The 25,405-nt window shown below is 45.3% G+C and overlaps 1 protein-coding gene across 2 annotated transcripts; it reads left to right on the plus strand.

The window, feature by feature from the left end:
* The first annotated feature begins 815 nt into the window (after positions 1–815).
* On the plus strand, positions 816–14,947 carry LOC141154269 (protein FAM3A-like). Of its 2 annotated transcripts, XM_073639915.1 has the most exons (11): positions 827–957; positions 2,498–2,701; positions 6,696–6,772; positions 7,259–7,369; positions 7,489–7,512; positions 8,625–8,748; positions 9,625–9,683; positions 9,910–9,960; positions 12,753–12,837; positions 12,940–13,066; positions 13,866–14,947. In XM_073639915.1, exons 3-11 carry the CDS (start codon positions 6,760–6,762, stop codon positions 13,962–13,964), a joined length of 693 nt encoding a protein of 230 aa, XP_073496016.1. In that variant the 5' UTR covers positions 827–957; positions 2,498–2,701; positions 6,696–6,759; the 3' UTR covers positions 13,965–14,947. The 2 variants fall into 2 exon arrangements, with proteins under 2 accessions (XP_073496015.1, XP_073496016.1); XM_073639914.1 differs by lacking the exon at positions 2,498–2,701 and having other exon boundaries at positions 816–957.
* The last annotated feature ends 10,458 nt before the right edge of the window (positions 14,948–25,405 follow it).

Genomic DNA, 25,405 nt, shown 5'->3' on the forward strand with positions numbered 1-25,405 from the left:
TGTGGGAGTGGGCACTGCAGGGCATCATACTGTGTGTGGGAGTGGGCACTGCAGGGCATCTTACTGTGTGTGGGAGTGGGCACTGCGGGGCATCTTACTGTGTGTGGGAGTGGGCACTGCGGGGCATCTTACTGTGCGTGGGAGTGGGCACTGCGGGGCATCTTACTGTGCGTGGGAGTGGGCACTGCGGGGCATCTTACTGTGCGTGGGAGTGGGCACTGCGGGGCATCTTACTGTGCGTGGGAGTGGGCACTGCGGGGCATCTTACTGTACGTGGGAGTGGGCACTGCGGGGCATCATACTGTGCGTGGGAGTGGGCACTGCGGGGCATCATACTGTGCGTGGGAGTGGGCACTGCGGGGCATCATACTGTGCGTGGGAGTGGGATCCTTGGGGCATAATACTGTGCGTGGGAGTGGGCGCCTCGGGGCATCTTACTGTGTGTAGGAGTGGGTGCCTTGGGGCATCATACTGTGCGTGGGAGGGGGCACTGCGGGGCATCATACTGTGTGTGGGAGTGTTCACTGCAGGACAGTCCTGTACATTTCTGAGCTCAGTTCATGAAGTCTGAATATAGACCAGTCTCCATATGACGTGGAGGATGCGTCTATCACTTTACACTGAGGGAATAACACGACACTGGAATTGTCCTCACTTCACCTCCATCAAAGAACGTAGAATAAAAAACTTCCGCGTTTTTGGGTGTAGCAATATGGCCGCAGGGAAAAAAATCTCATGTTGACTCCTCGCGGTTCCCGTAGTGGGTGGGGGAAGGACGCGCTTTCCCATTGGTTAAGTGACCGGCCAATCAATGACGATGCTTGGTCTTCTCCACCAATCATATTCTGCGTACGCTCGTACACGCCTCCTCCCGGGCTGCTGACACTTCCGGATATGTTAGCAGTGAGAGCTGCTGCTGGGATATATCGTGATATAGCGCGACAATAGCGGGCGCAGGTGAGTGCCCGGCACGGACGCCGTGTGTGGAGCTGCTGCGGTAGTGCCGTCCCGAGGGGCCGGAAACCGCCGTGGTACTACAAGTCCCAGCATGCCAAGTACTGCACAGACGGGCAGACACTTGCCTGGGGCTGTGTATGTGGATGGGAAAACTTTTGAGTAAAGTTTAGGGAATTTTTCAGGAAGAGTTTGTGGTGCAGCCTGTTACCATAGCAACCATATACCTGCATGCAAATAAACTGCTGGTGTATCTGCAGCCTGATACTGTAGTTACAGCGGAAGGGGGCTCTAAAAGGTGCTTAAGAGGGGCCGGTGATGGCGGGGTTACTTGGTTTAGTCGGAAGGTAGGTTTGGGTTGATCTGAGTAATCTGAGACCGGTCGCTATGGGTGTGCTGCCTAGCAACCGGAGCTGAACTGAGTAATCTAATACTGGTCACTATTAACCAGACTGACAAAGAAAAAGGGAGAAGTAAGGAGGAAGGAGAGGTCTATGTTGTTCTAGAAATGTCCTGATGGATGATGGCGGCTGATGAGGGGGCAATGGCAGGTCTAAAGCAGAGCAGTCGTATTAGGAATGGGGGCAACTCTTGATTGGCTGTGGACCCAACGTCTGCCAAATGGGTGGAGCTATCTCTTTAAAATGGACTCTTCCCACCTGTCCACAGAAGGGTGTGATTTGTGGGGCCGCACTGATCCCCAGAATGTCAGGTCCAGTTCCCCCCTCCCCTTCTTCACTGATCATAGGGGACTGCTATATATATTGGGGGTCCATCAGAGCATTCTGTTGAAGCATCAGGAGCTTTTTCCAGCTATTCCCATACAGACCATAAACCTGATGGTAATGGGGTGTTCTTGTTTAGATATTTTTGTATTGACCTATTAAAAAAAAGGTGAAAAATAAATGTCAATTACCCACTTACACTCCTTTGTAGTACCCTATACTCATCACAGGTCTGGCCTTTGATATGTATACTGCACACAATAAATTAAGGGAACACTTAAAGGAGTTGCCATTTTTGCAGACAAATTATTATTTTTTTTATTTTACTTAAATGCATATATTTGGATTAAATAAAAAAAAAAAAAAAAAAAAACACTTTTGCTATTGGGTTCTATTAAAAAGTTTACACCATTTGCCTTCTGTAGCCTCTCTATTGCTGGCTGCAGTATGAGTAAACTGAGAATCCATCAGTGAGCTCATTCTGATGGGGAATAATTTACTCTTCTTTTATCTGTCTTTTTCCGAGCTCCTCTCAGCTGATTTATGACCACAGATCACATCAAAGCTGAATGTAATCTGAATGAAACAGAGACTGTAAAAGCCGAAGGGTGCCAAACTTTTAGTGAAACCCAATTGGAAAAATTATTTTTTTAAGGCCTAAAATAAATGTTTTTGCGGAGAAAATGCTCTCCACGGGTTTTAGGCTGGGATGGCCTACAGTGTAGAAGCAGTTTCCTCTAGGTGTGGATACTCTGCACGATGTCTAATAGTCTATGTGCACAGACATCACCCAACAATTAAGTGTTTTTTCTCGTCAGGAAGGGGGGGATGGGCAGCCGGTTTCCACTGTGAGATAATCCGTTCCGATAATCTGCGGTGTGGATGGAGAAGTGTCGCAGCGGCCTCACGCATCATTAGGAGCGGATCCCTCATGTTCTGCCTATTGGTAATGCAGAAGCCACATGGCCATCACCAGAGAATGAGCTGGTTGCCATTAATGATGCTGTGGACATTTCTGTGAGGTAAGGAAGTGGCTGAGACACACTGGGACCACAGCCTCAGTATAAACCCGCGTCCCTTATTCTTCAGGGATATTGATCTGTCCAGTTAGGAAGAGGAGAGGAACAGCAAGACGACCCCCAACATGGCATGGTGGCCCCGTAATCCTTCTCCAGTTTTGTATTTTTTGTCTGCTCCCGATGTAGAGTCAGAGGCCTCTGACTAATCCATCACTTCCAGGTCTACTGCGCTGTTCTATCCTATATTTGCAGTTCAGTCACTTGTATCGATCTGTCAGAACAAAATCTTGTTCTTTTGTCTTGTCGGCTGAGCTGAGGTCTATTGAGCCCTACCCAGGGGACAGTAAGTGGCAGGAGTGCGTCCATCTGAATACAGAGCGGGGTCCCTGGAGGGACTGTTGGGTTGTTACAAACAGGAGCATTTTGTGTCCCTCGCCCTCCCTGCTGGTCTCCTTATCTTGGCTGCAATGGTGATGTCCTATATTCGCCATGTGACCACTGCAGCCAATCAAGCCTTAGCGACAAGAAACCAAAAAAGAGGACTCCATTGCTCCTTGTCACGAAAGTGGCCAGTGCTAAACCCACGGGGTCAGAGCGGGCGAGTACACATCATTTCACTGTTTTACAACTCTTCTGGAAATGTGTGTTCCCTATTTTTTTTTTTTTAAGACGTTTTAACTTGTCCATAGGATACTTGAGAACTTACTGATCGATGGGGGTCCGACTTCTGGGACCTTAACCGATCAGCAGAACGGGAAACTTTTATCGCCATTGCAAACTGGAGCAGCAGGTTGGATGCCCAAGCATCGGCTCATTCATTCTCTAGGGGCTGCCGGAAAAAAGTTAAGTGCAGCACTCCGCACCAACATAGGAAATAAATGCTGTCTGCGCTGGGGCGTGTGCGCTGGCTGCTCCAATCAATAAGTTATCCCCTATCCTGACTATAGGTCATATCTTGTTTTATACCAGAGAGCCCCTTTAAGTGATGGCGCACTTCAGCTGTATCACATACTGAGATGGACATGTTCCTCTGGCCGCACATCTAGGACAGAGCTTGGAGCCCCTTCCCCAGTAGGCACAGTACCCCTCAATTCTCATACAGTCTCTGTAGACCACCTTATCCCCCCAACTGCTGGTTACTCTGATATAAGGGGCCCATATCTAATCTGAAAACACCGGCCTTGTCCTTTAGCCGTGTATATCACGTCACCGTAGGTCACTGTGACCTTTCCTTACCAAACACCGCATTCAGTGAGCACGCCATCTGCCCGGGCACGTGCCACCCCAGCGGTGTCCGTGTGCCCAGCTCCGTACAGTACAGTCTGCTCTAATCTGTGAGATGACGTAATGGGAATAAATAATCCATCCTCTGCACTGTTATAAGCACGGTGTGATCTGCTCAATGTGAGGCGCACCCGGACGGCAGCGCCAGCAGTGAGCACTATGGCTTATAAGCCTCTTGTTCTAATGGGAGCGACTGTAGTGAAAGCTTTGTTAGAAAACTGCTTGTAATGCAATTCCATAATATACCATGACTTCCTATGGCAATGCGTCACACAGTCATTAACCCTACACGTGGGTCACAATCGCTCCCTGATGGCTCCTCTGTGACTGTATCAGCCAATCCCTGCAGGTGTAGGACACAGGCCCGTCTCTGCTGTTCTAGGAGGCCGCGTTGTAAAGGGAACATCTCTATTCAGTAAAAGAACTACGTTATGACTACAACTTAGACTACAACTCCCAGCATTGTAGAGGCCACTTGTGTGTATTATATCAGCCCATTGGCCTGATGCGTAGGGGGGATACTCTAGTGAATGGGAGTAACAGAAACCATGTCTGAAACCGGGCCAGACTGCATATACCTGAAGGCACTGGAGCCAGCCAGGATAATGTGACCCAATCCCAGGAAGAAGGCGGCCATGAGCACGTCAGTGTTACGGGCATGAGAAGGGGTCTAGTGCTCGGCCGTCAGGACATGCTGGGAGTTGTAGTTTTGCAACAGCTGGGGACCCACAGGTTGGAGACCAATGGTTTAGGGCGTATGGGTGCAGGGCACAGGCAGATCTGCTGATATCTCTCACATGGAGGTCACCAGACCTGGAGATTTGTAGACTGTGGATCGTACAGCACATTATAAACATAGATACCCAGACTTCTGTGGAAATTAAGTGAAAGAGGGGCTGCATCCAAACCCTGGTAACCGGTCGGCACTTTTGTCCTTCGCCCTGTCTTGGGAGAGGAAAGGTAAATAGCTCAGCTTATTTTGGGTGCACCGTTTGTTTTTCTATTTTAAGGGTTCTGAAATGTATCTATTTTGGGTGTAAATTTAATTTGTAGTCTGTAAAAAAGAAAAAAATAAAAAATATATATATATATATACATTAAATGTGTGTGTACGCACACTCACACACACTCTAGCTATTGAACCCGTTCTACGCCCGGGTGGCGAGCATTTTTATTGGTATATGGTCTCTCATGCTGGTATGTGCTGTCCCCACCATCCTATCCTGGTTTGCGTGGCACCCTCCACCCCCAATCCTGGTATGTGTGGCCCCCTCATCCCCAATCCTGGTATGTATGGCACCCCTAATCCCTTTCACGCTGCACACATACAAAAAAATAAACACATACTCGCCTTTCTTCCCTGTGCTCCAGCGCTGCTGCGTCCTGTTCTGCCAGAGGCCGGGGGAGGAGTGCGGCACCGGAGTACATGCATGCCCATACTGCGCCGTTTTGCTGAAGACACACTGAAAATGTGTCAGTAAAATGGCGCCGGATAGCGCCATGTGCATGCGCCGATGAGGCGCCGAAGCAACGCTCCTCCTGGTCAGGTAAGTATGGCGCCGGAGATTGCGGTATACGTTCAGTGTCTACGCATACCGTGATCTCCGGCACCATACACTCCTCTTGCCTGTAACTGCTCCATGCGTTCGTCTGTCTGGAGCCAGACTGTGCGTTGCGCATGCGCAGTCTATAGAGGCTTCAGACAGAGGGACACATCCCTGGTTATAAAATCTATCTATCTATCTATCTATCTATCTATCTATCTATCTATCTATCTATCTATCTATCTATCTATCTATCTATCTATCTATCTATCTATCTATCTATCTATCTATCTATCTATCTATCTCATAGAATGGTAGAGTTGGAAGGGACCTCCTGGGTCATCTGGTCCAACCCCCTGCTCAAAGCAGGATTCACTAGATCATCTCAATAGAATCATAGAATGGTAGAGTTGGAAGGGACCTCCTGGGTCATTTTATATAATTTTTTTATTTTTTTTTAGAAGGTGGGGGGGAGTATTTATTTATTTTTTTTTGTACGGGACTTTATATAAAGGGTCATTGCAACACTCACGGCTGCCCCCATACAAGCTGATTTCGGCGAGCCAGGCCGTTCTGATGTGTATGGGGGGGCTCTTGTGACTCTTCCTGACAGATGTCGGGGGAGATGAGGATCTGGTACTTGGGATTTTAGCACCCAATGCTTTTGTTTTCAGGGGAGTGAAGCCAATACTAGACCAGTCTGGCAGCGTTTTCTCTCTCTCCCAGTTGGGAACATAAACGCTGGGCTGAACGCTGGTGTATGGGGGAGTTGGGAGAGACGGCTTTCTGTATGGCCAGCAGGACATAGTACACTGCACATTAGAGTCTCCCTAATGCCACTGCTCAGCAGACCACGAGGGTCCCTAAACATCAGTAGCACTGCCACCTAGTGGGAGAATGTGGAGTTACCAAATCATTTCCTCAAGACTTGATACATCCATGTCTTCTTCTTTTTTTTTTTTATTTATTTTTTTTTTTATTTGGGGGAGGATGGAATAGATGTTTCAGCCTTGTTATCCCCTTGATTCTTTTCATCCCACCAGACCATTAGGTTAGAAAGTCGCATCCACAGTGTATTTGAAAATATGTCCATGTCTTGATTTTCTATTGGTTTCACACTGTGCACCTATTTATTTAATATCATTTCTGTATTTTTTTTATTTTTTTAGGTACGGCCAGGAGAGGAGGAAAGCCCCGTGCACTAGGGCAGGACTCGTGCTTCTTCACTGAATTATGCGGTTAGCAGGTAAGATCTCTGACTCTTAAAGGGATGGTGTATGGCTAGGATATACCATCACCAACTTTTAATTGGTGGAGGCAGGAATTCAAATAATGGCTGGGCCCAGTCACTGAATCGGCAGTTTATCCTTGCACCGCAGCACCACGGCCATTTGCTAACCAGAGATTTGCCGCCAGCCTCGTCGCCTTGCCCAGGGCTCTGGCTGTCTGCCGCCAGCCTCGTCGCCTTGCCCAGGGCTCTGGCTGTCTGCCGCCAGCCTCGTCGCCTTGCCCAGGGCTCTGGCTGTCTGCCGCCAGCCTCGTCGCCTTGCCCAGAGGTCTGCTGCAGTTTCCCTGCACAGCAAACGGTCAGGAGCGTTGCTGTGCAAGACTGTGAAATGGCCATAGCACTAAATCAGCACTGCAGCCCCCTTCATTTTTTGAAAACCATTAAAGAAATGTCATTGCTCTCATCTGGGATGATTGGATGTGCTGACCCTTTATGTGACGGCAGGTCCTGTACGTATTATCGTGGTACTCCTCACCGTGGGCCTGACATGGATATTAGCTGGAATTATCCTGGGGACACAGAACGGCTTCCCCCGATTACAGCAGATCATGGGAGGTGAGTGCGGCCTCGTACACCCCCTGCGTAACACCGACGAATGCCACACTCCATGTATTCCCCCCCGACCGTATTTATCTTTTTTTCCATGTTGCCTTAATTGTGCTCATTATCTGCAGGTCCGGATGTGATGAGTACGGCTGGTGAGTATACGTGCCAGTGTCTCCATACAGCCTGGGCACACGTACTAACCTCTGCTAACTGGGCACCGCGACTAATGATTCCCACTAACCAATCGAACCCACCTAATCATGAAACCAATCATCTCCCATGTGGCGCTGTCGTCTGTGTGCATGGCGCCATCAGTACAGCATCTCCAATATCGGCACGTCTCTGCTACACGGTGCACGGAGGTGCCGATCCCAGGATCTGCCATGTGCTTGTGGTTTGTGCCAAATCATGAGATTAGTGACTAATCTAAGCTCCCGAATGCGCCCATTACAAATCACGTGGGCACAGCTGGCACACATCGTAATAGTGTCTGCATGGATGAAGAATAGACCTTCTCCACCGGTGAAGTGGGCAGACCTAAGGCTCATTTACGAAACACAGACAAATTACTACTGGAGAGGCGGCAGAGTTCAGGCGGTCACTGGGGGAGGCGTACCCGCTCTACTCCTCCATTACTACTGGAGAGGCGGCAGAGTTCAGGCGGTCACTGGGGGAGGCGTACCCGCTCTACTCCTCCATTACTACTGGAGAGGCGGCAGAGTTCAGGCGGTCACTGGGGGAGGCGTACCCGCTCTACTCCTCCATTACTACTGGAGAGGCGGCAGAGTTCAGGCGGTCACTGGGGGAGGCGTACCCGCTCTACTCCTCCATTACTACTGGAGAGGCGGCAGAGTTCAGGCGGTCACTGGGGGAGGCGTACCCGCTCTACTCCATTCACTAGTGTCACTAGCTGGAAATTGAGCACCCACCACTAGGGGGCGCTCAATGCTTATGAATTTATACAGCTAAGGCAGTCAAACGCCTCCTAATAGGAAATGTTATGTTTTGTGGATGGAAGAAGCTTTTCGTTGCTGGGGCTACCTCTGTGCCCCGAACTAGTTGTATGGTCCTTGAGATAATGGGTAGGATTATTTTCACCCCCTGCTTGACCACTTCCACTAGTGATAACACTTTTGGGTGACCCTTTCGTAAATGACCCTTAAGGCTGATTGCACACTTTCCTTGTTCGCCATATCATTTACTTTCATGTCACGTCGCTGCCTCTTCTCTGGCCGTCTGTCACCTCCTGTCTCTTTCCTCGCAGACCCACGGCCCAGGAAATATAAGTGTGGATTACCGCAGCCCTGCCCCGATAAGCACTTCGCCTTCCGAGTGGTGAGCGGAGCCGCCAATGTCATTGGGCCCAAAATCTGCTTTGAAGATAAAATGTGAGTCCAAAAAGCTCCACAAGACTCTGGGTAATGTCCTACAAAATGTGCAGTAATCCAGTGTCCGCTCCGCTGGTAGGTGACCTCTCACTAGAAAGCATAGAGCAGCCCGCAATGCACATGGCAGATGCAACAGGGAAAGTCTATCTGCTAGCTGTATTTCTTGTACACCCCTGTAATGAGCAGTTTTTTTCTGTGTGATGAGCTGTTATTTTTATTGATGGTGCTCTGGGGTACGTACGACATTTTGATTGCTTTTTATTGCATTTTTTTTTTTTTTTTCATAAAGAGGGGATGCAACTGGAAAAAAAATGGCAAAACTGGCTTTTCAATTATCTCTTTATGGCTTTTACCACACAGTTTGATTAATTTTTCTATTTGCTAGATCAGACTTTTTCTGGACGCAGCAATAACGTACATGTGTTTTTGTTTTGTTTTTTTTTATTCTATTTTCAACTGAGAAAATAGGGGTGATTTTTAGAATTTTTAATGTATTTAAAAAATGATTTTATTTTTTTCCTATTTTTAGCCTTCCCATGGGACTTGAACCTACGGTTGTTTGCTCTGTGCCCTGCAATACTATCATATTTTGGTATATAGAGAAAATGATGTTCTCCTATAAATCACAGCAATGGGCTGGGCTTAACAGAAGGACTAAGATGGCAGCGATGGGGGGTCTTTCTACAGTCCCCTACTGTCCAGGCATCCCATTAGCACTCCCTCCCCTGGTCACATCGCACCCCCTCCTGATCGATGGGTGCACGCTTGGCAATCATTAATCAGTGACCTGCCATTGGTTTATGAGCCAATAGATAAAGGAATAAAAATAGTTGCATGTTTTTCTTTTGGTGGTTACGGTCTTGTTTTCTGTCGCAGGTTGATGAGCAGCGTCCAGAACAACGTTGGTCGGGGGCTGAACATTGCACTAGTTAACGGTCAGTGGCACGAAACGTCCATCATATATCGCTCTGATCTAACCGCATGAGAGTCTTAGGAATTCTGTGTATAGGGAACAATTATGTGGTGTATGCATGTTTAGTACGGTACGTGGCTTTGTAGTTCTGCAGATCTGAAGGTACATAGGTGATATTTGGGAGGTGCTTACATTTCTGACTTTTACCCCTCCATGGTCTATATGTAAATCTTTATTCTAAATTCCAGGAGTAAATGGAGACCTGATAGCGGCCAAGACATTTGACATGTGGGATGGCGGTAAGTTCCTATGTGCTGTAGCAGGGCTGTGCTGACATCTGCTTTGGAGCTTTTTTTCTTTTAATTCTATGATATTTAATGGGATAAAGAGTTTCTTCTAGTGTCTCATGGTGGGGCCTAATGAACCCCATTATAAGGCTGGTAGTGACATCTTTCCTGGGACCCCATCATTCACAGGATACTGGTCTCAGAGGTTGGGTCCATAGTGTCCTTTCCAAGTAATATGGCAGAACCTACTGAGATGGAAGAACCCATTTAACCCTTCAGCGGTGGCTGCTGAAAATGTACAGCAGCTGTGTGCCATCACTATATGGAGTGGGCACAGGGGCTGGTACTCACCAGTAACAGATGCGGTCGGAGCTAGCCCCGATCACATCACTTTAACCTAAATCCTGCTGTGACAGCGGCATTTAAAAGGCGACCAACATATGGCGGCCATTACCTCTGACCCATCCCCAATCACATGCCATGACAGCTGCGGTTCCCTGTGGACACCATGGTAGGCTTCCTCTGAAGCCCGTCTCATGGTTGGACTTCATTGGAGATGTCATTTTTCATAATACCCTACAATATTACTGAATGGCACTGTATTGATTTAGCTGTCACAGGGTACTGGTTTAAAATGTATAAAAAGGACAGAACTGTTTAAATCTCCTCCTTTTTCACCAAATAAAAATAGAGAAAAATATATATATATATATATATATATATATATATATATATATATATATATATATATATATATATATATATATATATATATATATATATATATATATATATATATATATATATATAGACCAAAAGTTTGGACACACCTCATTTAAATATTTTTCTGTATTTTCAGGACTATGAAAATTGTACATTCACACTGAAGGCATCAAAACTATGAATTAACACATGTGGAATTATATACTTAACAAAAAAGTGTGAAACAACTGAAAGTATGTCTTATATTCTAGGTTCTTCAAAGTAGCCACCTTTTGCTTTGATGACTGCTTTGCACACTCTTGGCATTCTCTTGATGAGCTTCAAGAGGTAGTCACCGGAAATGGTTTTCACTTCACAGGTGTGCCCTGTCAGGTTTAATAAGTGGGATTTCTTGCCTTATAAATGGGGTTGGGACCATCAGTTGTGTTGTGCAGAAGTCTGGTGGATACACAGCTGATAGCCCTACTGAATAGACTGTTAGCTGCTTTTTTCTAGCCATAATATAAATTCTAAGTAAAGAAAAACGAGTGGCCATCATTACTTTAAGAAATGAAGGTCAGTCAGTCTGAAAAATTGGGCAAACTTTGAAAGTGTCCCCAAGTGCAGTTGCTAAAACCATCAAGCGCTACAAAGAAACTGGCTCACATGAGGACCGCCCCAGGAAAGGAAGACCAAGAGTCACCTCTGCTTCTGAGGATAAGTTTATCTGAGTCACCAGCCTCAGAAATCGCAGGTTAACAGGAGCTCAGATTAGAGACCAGGTCATTGCCACACAGCGTTCTAGCAGCAGACACATCTCTACAACAACTGTTAAGAGGAGACTTTGTGCAGCAGGCCTTCATGGTAAAATAGCTGCTAGGAAACCACTGCTAAGGACAGGCAACAAGCAGAAGAGACTTGTTTGGGCTAAAGAACACAAGGAATGGACATTAGACCAGTGGAAATCTGTGCTTTGGTCTGATGAGTCCAAATTTGAGATCTTTGGTTCCAACCACCGTGTCTTTGTGCGACGCAGAAAAGGTGAACGGATGGACTCTACATGCCTGGTCCCACCGTGAAGCATGGAGGAGGAGGTGTGATGGTGTGGGGGTGCTTTGCTGGTGATACTGTTGGGGATTTATTCAAAATTGAAGGCATACTGAACCAGCATGGCTACCACAGCATCTTGCAGCGGCATGCTATTCCATCCGGTTTGCGTTTAGTTGGACCATCATTTATTTTTCAACAGGACAATGACCCCAAACACACCTCCAGGCTGTGTAAGGGCTATTTGACCAAGAAGGAGAGTGATGGGGGGCTACGCCAGATGACCTGACCCCACAGTCACCAGACCTGAACCCAATCGAGATGGTTTGGGGTGAGCTGGACCGCAGAGTGAAGGCAAAAGGGCCAACAAGTGCTAAGCATCTCTGGGAACTCCTTCAAGATTGTTGGAAGACCATTTCCGGTGACTACCTCTTGAAGCTCATCAAGAGAATGCCAAGAGTGTGCAAAGCAGTCATCAAAGCAAAAGGTGGCTACTTTGAAGAACCTAGAATATAAGACATATTTTCAGTTGTTTCACACTTTTTTGTTAAGTATATAATTCCACATGTGTTAATTCATAGCTTTGATGTCTTCAGTGTGAATGTACAATTTTCATAGTCATGAAAATACAGAAATTTCTTTAAATGAGAAGGTGTGTCCAAACTTTTGGTCTGTACTGTATATAGAAAAATTAAACGTCAAAATGGTTCTTGTTTTTTTTTTTTTTTGTCACTTTGCCCCCCTCCCTCTACCGCCCCCAAATAATGCTATCCAAAATAATCAACACATCCTATGTACCACAATATAGTTTTAGATTATAGTGATTAGTTATTTTTACCTCAATTAATGCCGTCAAAATATTTTCAGAATTGCCTTTTTATTTCACTCCTTTTGAATATTTAATTTTTTTTCAGTACATTATATGGTGAAATGGATAATGTCGCTCAAAACTACAACTTGTCACTGTCACCCAGCAAAACTTATAATGTGGAAAATGTGCTATATACACCCCGCTTAGTCACCATCTTTGTTGTTGTTTTGTCTTTTATTTTAAGATGTGTCTGAGCTTCTGAATTTCCTGCGTCCCATCCATGAAGGAACCCTGATGATTTTGGCTTCTTATGACGATCCAGCCACAAAGTAAGTTAAACAAAAAAAACTTTGAAAAAGTTTTTCTTATTTTTCCAAAGCTAATTTTTTTCTGTAATGTGACCTGTTCCTTGCTTCTGTCTCGCCTTCAAGAATGAATGAGGATGCCAGGAAGATGTTCATCGAACTGGGCAGCTCTTCAGCCAAGGAGGTAGCGTTCAGAGACAGCTGGGTCTTTGTGGGAGCAAAAGGGGTTCAGGATAAATCTCCATTTGAGCAGGTATAGTTCTCTGTTTTTCTGTTTTTTTTTTTTATACTTTATAACCTGAATATAAAAGAAGAAGAAGGAGGGAAAAAAAAAATATGTGTATGTTATACTAGACACACACACACGTGTTTCTTACAAAAATTAGAATATCATCTAAAAGTTAATTTATTTCAGTTCTTCAAAGCAAAAAGTGAAACTCCTATATTATATAGAGTCATTACACACAGAGTGATCTATTTCAAGTGTTTATTTCTGTTAATGTGGATGATTATGGATTACAGCCAATGAAAACACAAGTTTTGCTTCTGGGGAAAATGTTCCGTGGACAGATGCTTTTTGGCTCTTGCCATCTCAGACATTCATGCATGTTGAAAGTATGTGCCATAAATATTTGAATGGGGGTCCCTGATCTGTTTGCACCTGATGAGGGTACAGAGTGTGCATGTACGTGACTCTCTGTTAGTAAATGTGTTTCACTACTCTCATAAAACTGCATTGAAGGTAGCGGCACCCAGACAGTGCCACCCCGTCTATTCTTTATTAGGTCCACAGACCCCCATTGTACCAATATATGGTAGCGATCACAATGTGCATCATTTGTTCTTGCCCATCCCCATCCTGTGCTCCCTCCTCTCCTTGTTAATATGGAAAATACTCGTGCGCCCCTCCAGATAGGAGCAAGCATGTCAGTCACCAGAATAACATTGCAGGCTGGATGCGGCCCCCAGGAGATGACTCATGTAAGTGCAGGACAGTCGTGTGTATCCGTACCTCTCTGTGCTGTACTAATAGCTGTCTCCTTATTTCCTAGCTAATAAAGAATAGTAAAAGCAGTAACAAGTATGAAGGCTGGCCTGAAGCCGTGGAGTTGGAGGGCTGCGTGCCCCCTCGTACACTAGAACTTGAATAAAGGAACGGTGAGAAGACCCAACCTACGCAGAACCGTATTTTTTTTGTTTGTTTGTTTCTGACTTATTGGCCATTGGCTACTGACAGTAATGTCCCGTTATCCAGACATTGCTGCCATCCTGTTTCCATCCTCTCCCAGTGCATTCGGATGAACGTAGCAGACTGACAGCGGAGAGGTGCGGACTGTTAACAGGTTTATTACGTTGCATGAAAAAGAAATGATGACTACCAAATGCACCGGAAAGCTGCAAATATCATTGTACGTTTTTCCGCATGTCTCTGTCATATCGTTGCATGAGCAGCAGCAGGAGGTGAACATTAGGGCTAAAAAAAAACCTGCAACACAACCGCGTGTTCCAGATATTCTTCACCTGACCGGACGTGCATGGACAGGTAGCAAGAACTTGCCTCAGGGTCATATAAAGTCATTATACATGTTTCTTTCAGGTGGGGGGAGGTTAGGACTGAAATGGTTCTGCATTTCAACACATTCACGTTGGTCTGAATCCGAGCCGTTCTCCCTCATGTCCTACACAATCAGTAGCAACGGATTCTCCATTGGGCAGAGCGGACCGGATCCGATCACTTATCACTACTTCCGTCTCAGTGACATTATACAGGGTGGGATATAATCTGCCCTGAAATAATTTATTTTAATATTTGAACAGTTTTGAGGGGGAGGGGTGGATTTGATAAATCGCGGTGGTTTTTTACATCGCATCACCAAAAATTAGTCCCTCGCCCTGACCCCGGATGTAGGGTGAGGTCCCAGAGGCTTCATATATAAGGCGTGATTCAGAGGGAGTGGTGTATGGCTGCTCTGGTGGAAGACGCACGGCCTACATCAGGAATGGGTGCGTGCAGCGACTGTGAGAGTGGATGAGACAGAAGGGGAAGGCGCAGACGGCTTTCTTCATGATTTTTTTAACAGAGGATTTAACACAACTATGTCACGTACTTTCCAGTAAATTTACTGTTTTCTTATACAGGAGTTTGTGTTTTCATTTATGTGGTTCCTGTACTTTCATACAACCTGGATCTCTCAGCCAGGACCTGTTTACAGCTCGCGCTGCCCTGGTCACGAAGCTCCAATCACCCAATTAAAGGCACATTTGCCAGTTATCATCATTTGCTAATTACGGAGCAGTTAGTTACTTCTGACCAGAAAAATAAGATCAACATGAAATCTCATTTATTGTTGATCGTCAATTTTGATGCCTTAAAAATAAGTGTAATTGGTGAATTTATTCCGTTATGATGTGTAGTGTATATGTGTGTGTGTGTGTGTGTGTATATATATATATATATATATATATATATATATATATATATATATAGGTTGTTTCACTGCTAGTAAATGTTTACATATGTATTCCTACCCTCAAAGTATGGAGACGTCTGTAATTTTTATGGTAGGTACACTTCACCTGTGAGAGACAGAATCTAAAAATAACCAGAAAATCACATTGTCTGATTTTTACATAATTAAATTGCATTTTATTACATGAAATGAGTATTTGATCACCGACCAACCAGCAAGAATTCTGTCTCTCACAGACCTGTTAGTTTTTGCTTTAAGACTCCCTCCTACTCTGCCCTTATTACCTGTATTAATTGCATCTGTATGAATTTGTTACCTGTATAAAAGACAACTATCCACACACTCAATCAATTACACTCCAACCTCTCCACCATGGCCAAGACCAAAGAGCTGTCTAAGGACACCAGGGACAAAATTGTAGACCTGCACAAGGCTGGGATGGGCTACAGGACAAGAGGCAAGCAGCTTGGGGAAAAGGCAACTACTGTTAGCACAATCATTAGAAAATGGAAGAAACATAAGATGACTGTCAATCTTCCTCATTCTTGGACTCCATGCTAGATCTCGCCTCATGGTGTAAGAATGATTCTGAGAAAGGTTAGGAATCCGCCCAGAACTACGCGGGAGGACCTGGGCAATGACCTGAAGAGAGCTGGGACCACAGTCTCAAACATTACCGTTAGTAACACATTACGCTGTCATGGATTAAAATCCTGCAGGACACTCAAGGTCCCCCTGCTCACACCAGCACATGTCCAGGCCCGTTTGAACTTCACCAATGACCATATGGATGATCCAGAGGAGGCTTGCGAGAAGGTCATGTGGTCAGATGAGACCAAAATAGAACGTTTTGATATCAAGACCACTCACCATGTTTGGAAGAAGAAGAAGGATGGGTACAACCCCAAGAACACTGTCCCAACTGTGAAGCATGGTGGGGGAAACATCATACTCTGGGGGTGATTTTCTACAAAGGGCACAGGATGACTGTACTGTATCGAAAGGAGGATGGATGAGGTCATGAATCGCGAGATTTTGGCTAACAACCTCCTTCCCTCAGAGGGGTTGTGGCTGGGTCTTCTAGCATGACAATGACCTGAAACACACAGCCAGGGCAACTAAGGATTGGCTCCGTAAGAAGCATTTCAAGGTCCTGGAGTGGCCTAACTAGTCTCCAGACCTGAACCCAATAGAAAATCTTTGGAGGGAGCTGGAACTCAATGTTGCCCAGCGACAGCCCCGAAACCTGAAAGATCTAGAGAAGATCTGTATGGAGGAGGGGGCCAAAATCCCTGCTGCAGTGTGTGCAAACCTGGTCAAGAACTACAGGAAACGTCTGACCTCTGTAGTTGCAAACAAAGGTTTCTGTACCAAATATTAAGTTCTGTTTTTCTATTGTATCAAATACTTATTTGCATTTTATTGCATGAAAAATCATACAATGTGATTTTCAGTTTTTTATTTTTAGATTCTGTCTCACAGGTGAAGTGTACCTATGATAAAAATTACAGATGTCTCTGTTGTTTGTAGGTGGGAAAACTTGCAAAATTGGCAGCGTATCAAATACTTATTTTCCCCAATGTAGGTGTCCTGATCCCATCCTCAGTGGACCGACCCCGAGACACAATTGAGGGAACTCAACCGCACAGATCAGTGATATAAAAGCGATCTATGAGCTGTAACGTTTCGGTGCTCAGAAGAATTCAGGGGCCCTTCTTTCCTGGTGATTATAAGGGCCCGGCAGTGATGCTATTCTCTGATATGTATGGTATGTCTCCTACATGTAGTTTGCATTGCCACGCCTAATTACTTACAGACAAACCCCAAACTGTCCTCGACTTCTGCAGAATAGAAGTTACAGGAAGTTTACAATGACTCCGAAGCCTGCACCTGATTTATTAAGGACGGGGGCCATGTTCACCTTTCCTGAGAGCCGACAGATTGCAGTTTGTCAAGAATGGAAGACATGCGGTATTATAGGTGTCCTGTGCTAAGACGCCATACAAGGAAAACGTGCACTGACCGTGAGAACGATGCGCTGCATAGATCACTAATGTCATCAGATTCCATTTCTATGACTTTTTCTTATTATTTACCATGTACTTTAGTGTTTCCTATCCTGATTACGAGCCCTCGATGAGCAACACTGACTCCATGCTAGAAGCATTCATTTATTCATATCCCCCCACCACCAATTTTTTTATGATCTGTCCTACAAACAAGACCGAAAAAGAAGGTTTATGTTGATTTGTGTTTTTATTTTCAATGTTTAGCTTTGGGGGGTGTTCTCTGGTGTATCTAGACTACCACTGATCACTGCATGAATCCTTTTTGCTGCTCAAAAACCTCTACTTTACACTAGTAGGGCTCCCTGCATTGCATGGATTAGTGACAAATGTCCATTGTGGGACAACCCCTTTTGAATGTCCAGCGATTTGGGGCTCAAATGTTATGTAGGTACCTGGTGATTAGACAATTTTTTTATCTGGGTTATGCAGATCTGATGATATTATTTCTTACATTAATTTAAATTGCTTACATTTAAGGGCTTCGGTACTGTTCTGCTCTCCACATTTGCCCCAAACCATAGAAATCTGGGAAAGCGGGCAAATCCTCTACAAAACACTGCCACTAGGGGGAGCAAGCTGCATATTCATCTATATTGCTCTGATTGCCTTAAATGGTTTATTGTATACAGTTGAAACCATAAATTTCCATACACAATCTAAAAAGACATATCTGCATGTTGTTCTCAATATCTGACATGAAATCAGAATAAACCTTTCCCGTTTTAGGTCAATTAGGATTACCATAATTTTTAGCATTTGCCAAATGCTAGAATAAGGTTCTGTGTCCCAGAGATGAATGTGCTTTGGTCCGACATGTGCATATCAACCCAAGGACAAAAGCAAAAGACCTTATGAAGATGATGGCGGAAGCTGGTAAGATTGTGTCAATATCCACAGTGAAACGAGTAATGTATCAATATGGGCTGAAAGGCCACTCTGCCAGTAAGAAGCCATTACTCCAAAGAAACATAAAAAAGCCAAATTAATGTTTGGAAATGCACACAGGAACAAGGACCTTAATTTTTGGAGACATGTCCTGTGATCTGATGAAACTAAAATTGAACTTTTTGGGCATAATGACCATCGTTACGTTTGGAGAAAAAAGGGCGAAGCTTGGAAGCCTAAAAACACCATCCCGACTGTGAAACACGGGGGTAGCCGCATCATGTTGTGGGGTTGTTTTGCTGCAGGAGGGACTGGTGCACTTCACGAAATAGATGGGATCATGAGAAAAGAAGATTATGTGGCAATAGTATAGCAACATCTCAAGACATCAGCCAGGAATTTAAAGTTTGGGTGGAAATAGGTCTTCCAAATGGACAATGACCAGAAGCATACTGCCAAAATGGTAAAGTTGTTTAAGGATAACAAAGTCAATGTTTTGGAGTGGCCATCCCAAAGCCCTGATATCAATCCTATTGAAAATGTATGGGCAAAGCTGAAAAGGCTGCGAGCAAGGCGACCTACAAACCTGGATCAGTTACACCAGTTTTGTCAGGAGGAATGGGCCCAAATTCCAACCAGCTATTGTGAGAAGCTTGTGGAAGGATATCCCAAACGTTTGACCCAAGTCATTCAGTTTAAGGGCAATGGTACCAAATACTAATGAAATTTATGTAAACTTTTCACTTTGCAGTAAGTAATAAAAATGCCTTAAAACATTCTCTCTCTCTCATTATTCTGGCATTTGGCAAATATTAAACATTATGGTAATCCTAATTGACCTAAAACGGGAAAGGTTTATTCTGATTTCATGTCAGATATTGAGATAAACATGCAGATGTCTTTTTATATAGTGTATGTAAACTTCTGGTTTCAGCTGTAAATATATATGTAGGGAGCTCCCTCTAGTGGTGGCTGCAGGTGGCTGTAATTGTATCATTGAATTCTAAACACTCTGCTTACACAGTTGATGTGTGACGCTGCTTGTAAAGTTTATGGAGGTGCAGTTTGATGGCACTGGCCTCAAAAACTTGTAGAGAGGACAGAGCACTGATGATATCACTTTAGATAAAGGAGGCTGTATATCCTGGGCCGATCACCTCTGCAGTTACATGACGCTTACATCATTCTTTGCTGTGATCGCAGGTATCTCGGGGCCGTGGTTCATGTTGTGACCTGCTGTATACTTGGTCTACTTATAGATTTGCATTTTCAGTTACTGCTGGGTTAAAAAAAAAGAAAAAAAACTAAAGCAACACAGGGAGGAAATCTGAAATGTGAAGCTAATCTGACAACAATCAGACCTCTATTCTAATCTGCAATAAGGCTTCCATAAAGCACATGTAAGAAGGTTCTTGGATGCAACAGTGCAGACAATGAGGAGTCAGTGATATTTAAACACTTTGTATTTGACTAGCACAGAAAAACAAACTACTCAAGTAAATATATACGTAGGTACAGACACGCAGGGGTGAAGCATGATCCGGTGTAATATCCGCCTGGGGACCTCTTCCTCTCCTTCAGGTCTGACTTCATACACCGGGTTATCAGAATGGACCCTTCTCGTCACTTGGTAGGGGATCCCCTCCCATCGATAATCCAACTTATTAGGACGCTTGCCCCACCAGCATTTGTTCTCCCGGTTGGAGTGGCGCTTCTTGCACTGGTGTTACATCTGGATGGTCCATCTCCCAAAGCTTTTGTTCCACTGGCCATCTCAGTGTCTGTAGCTGATGTCTATGTTTTTGAACCCAAGTACTTGGGCTGCTTCTAGTGCAATCCTCATCTGGGTCAAGTTCTAATTTGGTGATCTCAGCCATTCGAACTAAACAACAGCATGTATGGTGTGTACCCGATAGTGGCATGGACCCCGTTGTTGTATAGCTACATTAGCTCTTCGACAAACTCAGACCACCTCATCTTCTGATCCTCCTCCAGTGTTCGAAACATCTGCAACAACGCCCTGTTAAAGCGTTCACAGGTCACATTCCCTTGAGGGTGGTAAGGCGTTGTTCGGGACTTGGTAATGCCATAGAGTCAGTGTGATTCTTCCATGACTCTCCCTTGAAAACAGGTTCCCTGGTCAGAGTGGATCCTCTTCGGGCACCTGTATACACGAATAAAGTTTCTGCAGTTCAACCTGGCCGCCGCCTCGGCCATCTGGTCTCTGGTCAGAGTCACAACTGCGAATTTGGTGAAATCATTATGAAACAAACCAATCATCAGGTAGTCGATCATCAGCGCTTCCAGTGGCACGGACGTTCAGATCACTTGCGTAGGGCTCACACTGACAGCATCTTCAACAAACTTTTTCCACCACCTGGAGTAGTGGGGGCCAATACACAATCCGCTGTAACTATCGGAAGGTCCTTTCTGTCCCGAAGTGTGTGCTCCTTTCATAAGCCTCTTTTGCCAAGCTCCATGCCATCCCTTCTGGTATCACCACCTACCATGTGGTAGCTGTATCCATCTGTATAGCTAGCCGTTCTTCATGCAGAGCTGTTCCCACTGTAATTGTATTTGCAGGGCATTGATCTATAGGGCCCCCTCTCTTCTGGCCTAGAGTTACCCATTTCCGCAACTCTGCCAGTTCAGAATCAGACTGCTGTAGCTGTACCCATTCATCTCTTGGGCGTTCCAGTATCCGGGCGGATTGGGGATCTACTGACTCTTCAACAGCTACCAAGGCTGTCTTGAAGCACTTGAAGTCTGGGGTCTCATCTCCCTCCAACTCTTCATCTGTATCACACATGGACCGCTCTTGGGTGGTATTTTCAGCCTTCGTTCGGTAAGATATCTTGTACAGGTATTTGGACATTCTTGCAACCCATCTTTGTTATAGCGCGCCCAGCTTCGCATTTTCCAGATGGGCGAGTGGATTGTAATCGGTTCGCACATGAACCTCCGACCCCAACAGATATTCCACAAATTTCTCCATCATGGCCCACACCAGGGCTAGCAATTCCAGTTAAACTAATTTTAGTTGTCTGGGTTCTTCTCTGAGTCCTTCAAAAACCGACTGACATATGTGATCATCCGTTCACGTCCTTCCTCGACCTGAGCCAACATGCTCCTAGACCGTAGAGACTTCCATCCGTATATAGCTTGAAGAGTTGTGAGAAGTCAGCATGTGCCAAGATGGGAGCGTTAGTGCGAGCTTCAGGTCCCGGAAGGCCTCCTCCCGTCTCGGGCCCCACTGGATTGACTGATGCTTGGCATCTCTTGCTGTTACCCTCAATAGATCATGCAAGGGTGCCGCAGTCTTGGCAAAGTCATTAATGAACCTCCGGTAGTACCAGGATAGGCCCAGAAATGCGCTCAACTCCCTCAATGTCATGGGCGTAGGCCATTTCTGCACAGCAGCCATCTTCTCAGTTGTCGGATACACCCCCACCGCTGGAGACTGTGTGTCCCAAGTACTTAATCTCTTTCTGAAACAAGTGGCACTTCCGGGGTTTTATCTTTAGTCCATGTTTCTAAATTCGCTTCAACACCTGTCCGAGTCTGATAAGATGTTCCTTGAATATAGCAGAGTAGATGATAATGTCATCGAGGTATATTAGCGTCGCCTCAAAGTTTAAGTCTTCAAGACATCTCTCCATCAGACACTGGAAAGTCCTCAGAGCGTTGGTTAGGCCGAATGGCATCCGATTGAACTCGAATAGCCCCATGGGAAGGATGAAAGCCGTCTTTGGTCGGTCCTGCTCAGCCATAGGAACCTGCCAGAGTTGTGTACACGTAATAGTAAACACAGGAAATAAGGAACAAACTATGAGAAAACTGCACAAAACCCCACCCGATTCCTGTACAGACTAAAGTATCCGGTAACGCAGGCCCTAGCAGCTTCAGCGCAACTTGGATAACCCTTGCAGGTAAAACTACAGATAACCACTTGGACCTGGCTCCATAATAGGCCGTTGAGTGTATCTTATACCTCCTACATAACCGAGTGAGAGTGCAGCTGTCATGCTCCTGGATTCGATCCCTTGAGTTTGTGTTCTGTGGTCGGCTTCTCTTTCCGCCGAGCTCCAGCAGACACACCTTTTCTGTGGGTGTTTAGGTCCTGCTATTCTGGCTGCAGTCTGTCTAGCTTAACACAGGTGTTTTCATTTGTCTGCCTATCACCTTTCGGGTGCTGCTTTATGTTCTGTCCCTCCTGCTGGCATTTTGTACTGGTGATAGTTTTCATTTGGATGTTCAGCCATTCTGCTATAAGTTAGAACCAGTCAGAGAAATTCCAGATAAACTTTATCTCTTTGCTGTCTCTAGTCTTTACTTTGCACTTACCTTCTGTTTGTTGTTAGGAAGTAGACGGCATATAATCTAACAGTTAGTACTCTTTACTTTGTATATCTTGGTTAATTAAACTCACTTTAGGATCTTTGCTTTTTTTCAGCACTTTCCCTTTAGTAGGTATTCACACTCTGCTCTGCCCTCCAGTTCTTTAGAAAGCACGTGAAGCAACTTGACGATCTTTTTTAGTAGCTTAGGTCTGAGTTGCCAATTTCAAGTCTGTGGTTAGGGCTATCTCTGCTCATGCAGGAACCATTAGGGACTGCAGGTTCAGGATCTCTAGTCTGTACAGGAACCGGTAGAATCAGTTGCAGTTTTTAGTTTGTTACCTAATTTCCTGAGTGAGTTGCTACACAAGCATAACAGCAGCGTAAAAGAAACTCCAGCAGCACACCCATCTGGCTGGCCTAGATGCTCAAAGCAGAATCCACTAAAGACTATCATCAGCAAAGAACACCAGCAGGGAGTAGGTTTATATAGTAGCATCTGCAGTGTGATAGCACAGGCTAGATAAATGAAAAACACCTGCTGTCCGAAATAAATGGACAAAGGCAATCAGCACCCTGATAGCAACAGAACCTACTTACGCTCGGCGGACAGACGCCGACAGAAGAGCACAGGAACACTGGATCGAATCTTGAGGCATGACAGCCAGTAGCTGCTGGCCAGATCAAGTGAAGAGAAATATTTGGCTTTTCCCAAGGCGGACAGGGACTCTTCTATCCTTGGCAAAGGGTATGAGTCTTGAACAGTGTAGGGATTTAACCACCGATAGTCCTCACAGAATCTCAGTGTTCTGTCCTTTTATCGGACTAGGACAGCGGGACTCTGACTTTCCCGTATTACCCCATTTCGTAGCATGTGGGACAGCAAGTCTTTTACTTCCTGATACAGTTGTGCTCAAAAGTTTACATACCCCGGCAGAATTTTTCCTTTCTTGGCCTTGTTTCAGAGAATATAAATGATAACAAAAAAACTTTTTCTCCACTCATGGTTATTGGTTGGGTGAAGCCATTTTGGATGTTTTTGTAGTTTGACAATAAATGGCTTCACCCAACACACAACTGTATATCAGAGGTGAAATCTGACTGTATCTCTCTCGGATGGGGGGGCGTATCTCCCATCGGATTCCATGCTGAATGGCCTCCTTGCACCCGAAGTCATCATCATATCGAGCAAACACCTCTGGATATCGCCTTAGTAGTTCTTCTATCTGCCCCACTTGTCCAGGGAAGAACTCTGTCAGGTTCACTTCCATTTGTTCCAAGATGTCATAGCCATCCCTGGTTTTGCCCTTACTCTTCTTTGGATTAAGAGACACCAACAAGGTTCACGGATCCCCTTTCACAGGAGTCAGTTCTATAGCGTTGGACCGCGTCAGGTCCTTCAGCCTCACATACAGTCGGGCCACTTCCTTCTTGGGAATAAGCTGTAGACTCACCCCACTTAGGATAATACAACTCACCAGCACACATCCCTGGAGCACGGTCGACAGAGTATGGGCAACCAATAGTCCCGGCATTGTTTCCCCTCTTCCGGAGGTTTGACCTGCACCTCCACCCCTTCCAATGGCACTCGGGCCTGGATCGGCATAGTGAGCAACGTCTGTCCCAGAGTCAAAGTGGTGTTGGGGGGAACCACTACTTTTCCTAGATGTTGGGAAGCAGTCGGTAGTTTTTGGATTTGACTAACCCGGATGAGCTGTTGGAATACCCTCTTACTCGGATGGTGTCGAGTCGCATGGGCCCAACCACTTCCTCGTCTATTGTTGTCAGGAACTGTCCTACTTATCTCAGAACGTTTATCCCCAGAGTCACGATTGGTCCTCCTCCAAAGGGGTCTTTCACCAACACAATCCCCTTCCTCCCAAGATTCTTTTCACATACTCGTATTTTCATCCACACTACTCATGCTACGGGAATGGGCAACTGATTGGCAGCCATCAGCCGTATGGTTGGTGTGACGACACAGCTTTTCTTCTTAATTATGCCAGACAAATTCAGTAAGGCTGGAGCTATATGCTTTTAACTTCATGTTGACTTTTGCATTTGTGTTCTTCCTTGGTTAATTAACACAGACTATTATTTGAATAATCCTGAATGTTGACACTTGAGATGTACTGTAACTTATTGTCTGCAAATCTTGCAAGATAGAGACATGGAACAATACTGTGATAATATGCTGATTACGAATTATACCAAACCATGCAAGTTGATTAAATTCTCAAACAATAAGTCATGAGCCCACTCCACCTTGATCCCTGACCCTTGACCTGTGAATGATGGCTGCAAGGACAACTGTGATCTATAAAACAGGAGTCTCTGCCTCTATTCGGTGTCATTCTACAGCATGTCAGCGTAGGGGACTTCTGCCCCAGCTGGAGGAATACAGATTGGCTCCATTGACCATTGCTGAACCCTCAGAGACGTCTTGAAGAATCCAGGTTGAGACAATCAGGTCACCTGGCCCCAGACTTCACTGCTTTCGGTTAGTTTTCTAAGCTTGTCGTTACCTTCTCTCTTTGGGTGCCCGCCAAAAGCGGGGTGCCACTGGTGGGGGTAGTTAGCCCTGGAAGCCACGAAATTGCACCTACCCTATTCTCAGCGACCCAGCGGAAGGGTGAGGACTTTGTAATTTGCACCATCTTGGGTATTTGCTGGGACTGTTCTATCTGTTTATTGTCCTCTTTGTGCTTCAATAAAGTATTGTCACACTGTTTTACCCTCACCCTGTGTTGTCTTAGTAGTGTTAAGAACCGTGGAAGACCCGGGGTTTTCACAGTTGGTTCTTCTCTAGAATGCTCAATGTCCGGGAAGT

Source organism: Phyllobates terribilis, unplaced genomic scaffold, assembly GCF_046119375.1.
Source record: "Phyllobates terribilis strain yellow unplaced genomic scaffold, ASM4611937v1 Scaffold_7__3_contigs__length_470593459, whole genome shotgun sequence".
Lineage (NCBI taxonomy): Eukaryota > Metazoa > Chordata > Amphibia > Anura > Dendrobatidae > Phyllobates > Phyllobates terribilis.

Bases quoted from the DNA above. Each gene is read 5' to 3' on its own strand.
- LOC141154269 (XM_073639914.1), top strand. The intron at 7,513-8,624 runs GTGAGTATACGT...CTTTCCTCGCAG, and splicing joins GGATGTGATGAGTACGGCTG to ACCCACGGCCCAGGAAATAT. The intron at 8,749-9,624 runs GTGAGTCCAAAA...TTTCTGTCGCAG, and splicing joins ATCTGCTTTGAAGATAAAAT to GTTGATGAGCAGCGTCCAGA.